The sequence below is a fragment of the Mercurialis annua genome, linkage group LG1-X (genome assembly GCF_937616625.2).
Source record: "Mercurialis annua linkage group LG1-X, ddMerAnnu1.2, whole genome shotgun sequence".
Taxonomy (NCBI): domain Eukaryota; kingdom Viridiplantae; phylum Streptophyta; class Magnoliopsida; order Malpighiales; family Euphorbiaceae; genus Mercurialis; species Mercurialis annua.
The window spans coordinates 6287484-6296565 of NC_065570.1; the positions used below are offsets into that span (position 1 = coordinate 6287484).

Sequence of the window (9082 nt, forward strand, 5' to 3'; positions counted from 1 at the left end):
TTGTTTTAGTCGAATTCCGGTGGTTCGGGCGATGGAGTTGGAGATGGATAGGCCGGCCCTCCTTGGGCATTGAAATAGTCACGTAATTTCTCTTCGTGACGCCTTTGTCGATCATGAAGCCTCTTTTGGCGATATTCCATACGTGCCCACATCTTGCGTTGATCTTCCATGAATCGGATTTGGGTGGCTTCAAAAGCATTCCTTGCCGCTTCTCCTTCGGCGCTTGTTCCGGCCGTATGTTTGTCTTTCCTTCGCATCGGGTCTACTTCTTGTCTTGGCGAGGCGCACAATCTAGGCGGAATTGGCTCTCCGGGATGTGTATCCACCCAATTATCATACCTATATTTGCCCGCAACCCTTCCTTTGCGCACATATGCTCCAATATTCAAGTGATCCTCATTGATCATGCGTGGAGGTAGGATCTCGTACATGTCTTCATTGAAGTCCGGGTCTTGTCTTGCTAAGAACAATACCAACCATCCATACCCCACCTTCTTTTGAGTCCTAGGATGGTCTTGTAATAACTTCATCAAAAGATACCCCAAATGTATTTGCATTGCCTCCTCCGTTGGGTGTGACAAAGCTCTTAAAAGAAACAAATCCGTCCTCGTCACCTTATTATATTCATGGCGTCCATAGAAGGTGTGGCCGTACCACTTAAGCACGATGATCGTGGAAATATCCCTTACTTCTTTCAACTTGGCATAGTGTGAGTTATAAGACGGCTTGCCCGATGCTTCATTCCATACTAAATGCTCATCCAATTCGTCATCCGGAAACTCTCGCACTCCTAGATCCCTCAATTGCAAGTCTTCAATCAAATTCGTCACCGAGTACTCCCGCTCTTTGCCATCCAACCGAAATGTAATCGCATATTCGTTGTTTGGCGATTTAGCGATAGTGGTGAAGAATTCATAAGTGAGCGCCTCGCAATGCTCGTGTGACACCCTTGTCAAAGTGTCAAGTGCCAATTGGTGAAGATTTTCTTCCAACATCTCAATGACACCCAACTCTTGCATAGCCTCCCAACAAATTGCATAAGGAACGGAAAGACCACGTTTCTTAAGCTTCTAATAGCACTCACCCTCACTAACCGAGCGGATTTCAAAGGGTGCCTTGTATTTCCGTGAGAGAGGCCCGAAGGTGGTTGTCTTCTTTGAAGAACGGATAGGTTGTGGTGGTAGCTACTCTTGAAATTCTTGCTCACTAGGAGGTATGGATTTTTTCTTGGAGGCTCGGCTTGCTCTTGTATTTCGAGACATTGAAGAATAGGGAAAAGGGTATGTGAAAGTGTGTTTAGTTTTGAATTTGGCTCTAGTATGGTGGAGATAGAGCTTGGAGAATATTTGCTAAAGGAAAGAGTATGAAGGTCTTGGCTATGGAGTTTTTGATAAATGTGGAAAAGAATGTGGAGAAGAAGAAGTGTTGGAGTTCTATTAATGGCTAAATTTCAAATAGATGAGAGGAAGGGTGGAGATCTTGCCATGGCATTAATCTTGTTGAAGTGTGTTTCTCTTTGAAAGGCCAAGATGCCTCCACCTCATCAATCCAAGAGCTTGAAACCACAACCAAAAGATAATTTTTTTTTAAAAAAAAAATTTTCCCCCCCTTTTTTTACATGGGTTCGATTCGAGACACCCTAGCCAAATGGGTGTCTCGAATCGAACCAGCTAAATCTGGGTAACCAGATTTTCTGTCTCGAACCGAGACATAGCTGTCTCGGTTCGAGACAGCAAATCTGGTCCATTTTCTGCTACAAATCTCGATCTTCAAACCTTCGTAACTCGGTGTAGAAATGTCCGATTAAGTCGATTCTTGAACCGTTGGAAAGCTCAGGACGTCTACGTTAACTTTCATGAAGATCACGAGTTCATTTGAGGCTTCTAGCTAGTTCAAATTGGTCAATTAGTGCACAGGGGTCAGCTTTTCAGATTTGCAAATGAGCTTCCGCATCGCTTTTGTCGTCTTTTCCAACTTTTGCACCAAAATGCTTCCGCAATGCTCCTAAGTACCTGAAATACTAAAACACGTAATAAGGCATACGAAATACCATAAAACCGTGATAAAATGTTAATAAAGCATGCGGAAACGACGCTAAAAATAGGAGTAAAAATACTCCTATCACACTTCATGGCACACCCACATTCAATCATCTATTGTTTTATTTTTTATTAAAATGAATGTCATAACTTGACTAAATTATTTTAATATCTAAAATCCAACTGATTTGAAAATTAAATTTTTATAATATCAAACTGACTGATTTCGATTGAAAAATTTGAAATTTTGTGATTTAGATTTAAAATTTATTTGGTAAATTTATTAAAATACTTTTTATTTTATTTTTGGTCAATTTTTCTAATTTTTTTTAATAGATAATAGTTATATTAATTTTTATCAGTTCAAATATTGTACAGACAGATAAAATTAATATTATCAAAATTTTAATTTTTGTTTGAATTGGATTATATGTCAACTTTCGATCGAACTAGTTACATCGGAAAATTTTCAAACAATATTTATAATAAACTAGAAATAGTAATGCTTAGATTTTAAAAATTCATCTAAATTTTAATTTTGAATGTGTAAAAATTAGTCTGAATTTTAACTCAAATCCAAATCCAATAAATTGTATGTTCCAAACAAAAAAACTAACTCATGTCCAGATTCAAATCCATCATAATCTAAAAGCAACTAAACACAAATTGTTTCTATTCCCTTTGTAGCAGGATGATATGAATCCAACAATAAAAAGCAGAAACGACAATCACCAAAGCAACAAAAAAAACATTAAAAACGACAATCAAGTAACAAAAAGCGAAATCGACATCAAAAGCAGCAGCAACAAGAGGAAGAAGAGTCGTTATTGGTTTATTGAACGAATAACGTGGCGCAACATAGGAGATCTTTTCAGCATTCATTAAAAGATGAAGAACTCCCTTTTACTCTTCTCGCAGCGCCAATAAACTGTTAAACATTTTCTCTTCACTGAGGCTGCAATGCAACACAGCACACCAATATAACATTAAATAACACCATTTAACCATTATTAAGTATAAATTATATTTTAAAGAATTTTCATCAACATGTTATTATTAAGAAAAACAGAGATAGATAAGTAAACGTACATGTCGCAACTGGCGGAGGGGCTGATTTTGTAAGGGAGGTTAACTCCGCATAATCGAGGGAGCGACTCAGCCAGGTTGAAGTCGATTCCACGAAATGAAACGATAAAGCCTTTTAAGCAGTTGCATGCAGCTTTGTGATTACAGTTGCTGATGGATCTCATTGCTAAGCAACAGTCGAATGAGGGGTAGGGGAATCCTTGTCTCGTTATGTAGCTAAAGCAACTACCAAAAGAATTGATTATCTGATTGCACGTTTGGGCTTCGGTAACCATTGGGGCGATGACCATGCAAAACATAAAAACGCAAACCAACTTAGCATTTGCCATGGTTATGATAAAGGTTGAGTGATTGTGAAGAATTGCAGATTTGGTGTTTAAGTAGAAGATCTGATGCTATGAGCCAAAGAGGATAAGGGATGGCAAGTTGGGTGTTGGACCCCTCTTTATTTAAAGCTTTCGCCTACCGTTTACTGTTGGAAAATGTTAAACGTGGGTGCTAAAATGGCATGCTTATAATTGCAGATTTGTATTCTCTACTGTGAGTAGATAAAAATCGTATATTTATATGCTCACAAGCCAAAATAGTTAAAATGGTGAATGAAAATTGATTTTAAAAGTCACACCTTAAAAAATGAATTTGAAAAGATAATTATTTACTCTCACATTGGTTGGAAAATTTCACTTAACGCCGTTGATAATAATTTATTCAGAATAATTGTCTTAGTTACAACTTACAAACTAGTGTGCTTAAGGGCTCACAAAACAATCAATCAAATTCAAGAGTATGTACTCTTAATTTGTCCATGCAAATGCAGAGACAAAACTAGTCCCGTGCAAATCTTATTTTGCGTTTTTAATTTTCTTATAATAAAAAAATACATCCAAAAGTTTAAAATTGTTTTCCTCTCTAAAATTGTATTCTTAGTGATAGAGTTCAAACAATAATTCTGTTGATTCGTTGAAAACAACGCTTGCTGTAGTTGTGTTTTTTATTATCCTGAGAAATAGTTGTAATTCACATACGGTGAGTGAAAATCTGAAAGAAAGCGTGTAATACAAGTGACTCGATTCGATTTAGTTATATTTTCTATTTTAAATTGAATTCGCTGTTTTTATTTATTGTTTATATATTAATAAATAATTATTTCTAGATGCGTATTATTTTGCCTAATTTTCACAATATTTATTTATCCCTCTTTTTACAATTTAAATTTAAATTGTTATTTCAATTTATTATTGCTGGGCATTAAACGTTGCAGTAGGTCACTAAATTTCGTTGGGCATTGAACGTTTTATTTTAAGACCATATGAACCTCATGAGGAGGGAGAATCCTGATGATATGAATTGCTTATACACTTTTTTTTTTTTTCACAATTAAAATCCATTAAAAAAAGATCAAAGTACAATCAAAAAAGTCATATGACAAACTTTAACAATATGATCTTTCCACTCTATTTTTATCAAAGATTTAATAAACAAAAAAGGAATCAAGCAAAATTAATCGAAAATGAGAAGACTCAAGCCGTGGATCTCGCTAAGGTTGCCAACTTCGGCCACAAACGATGAACAAAGTCCCGTTGTGTGCGAGGGTCTTGATTATGAAACACTTCCGATTACACCTTCAAACCGCTAGATCCGTTGAAGTTTAGTATTTCCGATCATCTTGTCAATGAAATTCTACGAAGTTAGATAGATAACCTTTCAAGATCTTAGATCTACAAGAAATTGACTTTAAAGCCCGAACAATCGCTATATATTCTTGATAGATCTAAGAAGACAACCATAAAAAAAACACAAAAACATAAAATTTCAATCAAAGAACGATAAGATCCATCTCGAAAAAACTACCTAGCGAAGAACTTTTATTGAAATAAAAAGTAGATCTAGAAATTATTTAGTATTTATGGGCGGAGAGGAGGTGAGTTTCGATCGAAACCGAATAATCACCTCCTCCCACCCTCTAAAGGATGAAGATGAGAAGAAGGTTTTTTCAGAGAAAAGGAAGAGCAAGAGTTTTAGAGAGAGAGTGTCTGCATCTACACTTTTTCATAATATGATCTTTGAAAATTTGAAGGACGTAAAAGGTCGTTGTCGAGGGAGCATAATTCATCTAATAAAAGAAAAAAGAAAAATAATTAGGGTAGTAACTGCACATCAATGAGAAGCTACCACATGAGAGACGATCGTTAGAATCTTTTTAATCTCCAACTTTACAGACGCATATTTTTCTTAAAAATAAAAGAAAAGGGCCAATGTTATATTAAATTTTTATGCATAATTTTGAAAAACATGTATTGTGACCAAATTGGTATGCACAATTGAAGTCTTTAATAATAAATTTTATCCAATAAACAACAACATAGAAGAACACATATAGAACGCAAGAGATTTACGTTTTTGACAATTAAATTTACATCTTCGAGCGAAAAAGATTGAGTCATCCACTAATCATCAGAAGAAGTCATTTCTCGCGTTCTCATGACTTTCTTGATATAGGGAAGATGCCAGAAAACACCAATCACACATACATTACCTCGATCTCGAAAATCAAGTCTATGAAGGACTTGAGACTAGGCTTATGTAATGTGATTTATAAGCTAATGGCAAAGGTTATTGCGAATCGATTTAAACTCGTCTTGTCCGCCGTTATTGGTGATTCTCAGAGCGCCTTTGTTCTAGACAAAGTATTACGATAATGCTCTAGTGGCTTTCGTGATGTTTTATCCGATGCATCACAGATTTTCACAGTAGAGTGGTTTTGTAGCCATGAAATTAGACATGAGTAAAGTGTATGACCGTGTCGAATGGAGTTTTTTTATTTTTTGAGAAAATTATGATTCCCATGGATTTCCCTAGATATTTTATTGATCTTATTATAACTTGTATTTCATCAATCTCTCTCTTTTCTAGTAAACGGATTTCCGACAGGCTTCCTTAGACCAGATTGGGGTTTGAGACAGAGAATCTACTCTTGGCTTATTTATATTTAATCTAGACAAAAGAGTTTTATCCTATACTCAAAGACACTAAGCAGAAAATTTATATTTCAGGCAGCAAGCTAGTAGAGTAGGACTAGTAGTTACTCACCTTTGCTTTGCCAATAACAGTGTGTTATTTTCTAAAACCAAGTACCAACCTAACTGATTGTCTTCCATTAAACATAGTATTACTCTCTATGAGAAAGCCTCAGGCCAGCAGGTAAACGATGACAAATCAGATATTATGTTCAGCCCCGGAATTATAACTTATAGGGCATCGTCCTGATGAAATTCAGTCCATTCTGGGTTTTAGAGAAGTGGAGGTTTTCGAAAAATACTTGGGTATGCCAACTTGTATAGGCATGTCTTAGAAGCAATTTTTTTGTTTTCTAGAAGACATGCTAGAAAAGAGAGTAATGATCCGAAGGAAAAAATTCATTCGAAAGTCGGAAAAGAGGTCCTCATTAAAGCAATTGCTCAATCAATTCCAACATACATCATGAGCTGTTTTGCCCTTCCATTGATCTTTTATTTAGAGCTTGAGCGTATGATTGCCCGCTTTTGGTGGAATGGTGGAGACGACCCGAGTAAAATCTTTTAGATCAGCTAGTTCAAGATTCGTAAATTAAACAGAGAGGGTGGACTCGAATTCTGGAATCTTTACGCTTTTAACATGTCGCTTCTCGCTGAACAAGGTTGAAGATTGATGCAAATCCCAAATTCTCTAATTTCTAGAGTTCTCTGAGCCAAGTATTATCTTGTAGAAGATTTTTGACAGGCGAGATTAAGGAGAAACGCAAGTTATGTTTGGCAAAGTTTGATTAAGGGTAAAACTATTTTGTACTGGAACCTAATTTGTAGAGTTGGCAAAATTTGATGAAGGGTAAAACTATTTTAAACTAATAAAATTAAAATGTAAACTTAGTTTATATTTTAGAACATCAGAAATAAAAATTAAACCTGTTTTTATGAAACGAAGGGAATATAACATAGATATAAATATACAAGTATTTATTATCTATTATTTATTATTAATTTTATAAATATTCTTTCATATTTCATTTGAAAAGCCTCATTTGAATATTCCAAATTTGAACATAAGTGGAGTGAGATTTATTTTACTCTATTGGTAGTCATAAATGCAGTAATTGGAGAGTAGGAGAAGTAGCAATAAACTACTAGTAATAATCATAATAAAGATAGATCCATAACATCTGAGGTACAAAGGGGATGCAACGACATCAAAGTTAAAAACGACAATAACCAAAACAAGAAAAAAAACAGTAGAAACGACACTAATAGACTCGCTACAGTGGAGACTTCTTCAACATGAAAATATGAAGTAGTCCCTTTTTATTCTTCTCATAACGCTAATTAAGTAACCACTCCGTCTTTTTCTTACGCCGCTGCTGCTGCTGATATATATTTCCCCTTCACTTAACACTGCAAATACAATTCAACAAAAATATTCAATCAACACGGATACGGAAAAACGAACACCAAAACATAAAAACAGTGAAACGCTGTCATTTTAAGACTTTTTATGTAAAACTGAAGTTTTGCATCCAAAACGCCAAGTTTCGAATATGTTTTTAAAATGGAAAACGGTGATCGAATGAAGTGTTTTATGTTTCAGCTTTTCTGTTTACAAACTGACAGAAATCTAAGAAGAAAAGAAGATGAAAATTTACCTAGCGCAGTTGGTGGACATGCTGATCTTGTAGGGAATGTTAACACCGCATTTTCCAGGGAGACCGCCGGCCAAATTCTGGTTGATCCCGGGAATGCCACCGGCGGCTTTTTTCAAGCAGTTGCATGCAGCTTGACGGTCAGGTGTGGTTTTAGCAGCGCTGTTGATGGATCTAACCCCATTGCAGCATGCTGGTGGGACAGGTCCCCCTGACCTAAGGTAGTTCACACATGGAGCCAACGAGCTGCTAATCTGACCGCAAGTTATGGCTTCCGTAACCATTGGGGCGATCACCATGCAAACCACAAAAAGGCTAACAATCTTAACACCGGCCATGGCTCAAAAGCTGAAAGAAATCAAAGAAAGGGTTTAGTTTTTTGTTATTTTGGTAGTGAGAAATGAGGTTGAGTGGTTGAGAAGAGCTGCAGAACTGGTGTTTATATAGAAGAATTTAATGGAGTGATAAGTGTGTGAACATAGTGGCGCTATGAGCCAAAGAGGGTGATGGATGGCAGTATTGGTAGGTGGGTGTTGGACCCTCTTTATTTAATGCATTTGCCTGCATTTCTATGCTAAACCTTCTACTAATTTCGATTTTTGAGATCGGACATTAATTTATCACCGAAATATTTAGTTGTTTTATGATATTAATTCACTTCCGATAAGTTGTTTCCATCAACTACAAAAATGTAGTTTCCAGAAGACCTTTTCTATTTTTTTAGTAAAGTTTTGTTGGCAAATCGACTTCTTCTTCGATACTTAATTTAATAGCTTTAGAGGCTAATTGATAATTATAAAAGCGGTAGCCAAACGAAAGGGGGATAATTTTGGAGATTTCCGGTCTGAATTGTTGCCCTAGCAAAGCCTTGATTTACTATCATATAATCTATAATTAATAAAGTGTGCCTTATTTTGGATGAAACAAATCTATTAATTCTTTGATTCTCGTTAGTAAGGAAAATTTTGGACAAAGAAATAGATTCTAAAATCTAAGCTTGCCCCTAGAACATTTGAAAGGAATGTCAAATTCGTTGCAACGGAACTTTCTCAACTTGCCAATTCAACTTATCTTTTTATAGTTTTGTGTTCAAATTTGATTTATATGTGGGTTCAATCAATATTAAAATTTCTTTAAATTTTTAAATTTTAATCCATGTTTATTTTTTTATTAGGATAATTATTAGAATTATCAACTCTCCCTAACTTTCAAAAAAAATCATTTGATCAAAATTCACTATTATGATCTCTTCATTTGAATAAAAGAGTCTCAATGTTAAAAACAAAAC

General features: G+C 35.3%; 2 protein-coding genes across 2 annotated transcripts; both read right to left on the reverse strand.

Annotated features, from left to right (window-relative positions):
* Window positions 1-2685: 2685 nt before the first annotated feature.
* LOC126665973 (non-specific lipid-transfer protein 1-like) lies at window positions 2686-3536 on the reverse strand. The gene is made up of 2 exons (XM_050358921.2): window positions 3129-3536; window positions 2686-2994 (listed from the first exon to the last, which is right to left on the reverse strand). The coding sequence occupies exons 1-2, from the start codon at window positions 3452-3454 to the stop codon at window positions 2943-2945; spliced, it is 378 nt and encodes a 125-aa protein (XP_050214878.1). The 5' UTR covers window positions 3455-3536; the 3' UTR covers window positions 2686-2942.
* A 3735-nt stretch (window positions 3537-7271) lies between these two features.
* Window positions 7272-8220, reverse strand: LOC126665364 (non-specific lipid-transfer protein 1-like). Its single transcript, XM_050358142.2, has 2 exons — window positions 7798-8220; window positions 7272-7549 (listed from the first exon to the last, which is right to left on the reverse strand). The coding sequence occupies exons 1-2, from the start codon at window positions 8130-8132 to the stop codon at window positions 7540-7542; spliced, it is 345 nt and encodes a 114-aa protein (XP_050214099.1). The 5' UTR covers window positions 8133-8220; the 3' UTR covers window positions 7272-7539.
* Window positions 8221-9082: the final 862 nt, after the last annotated feature.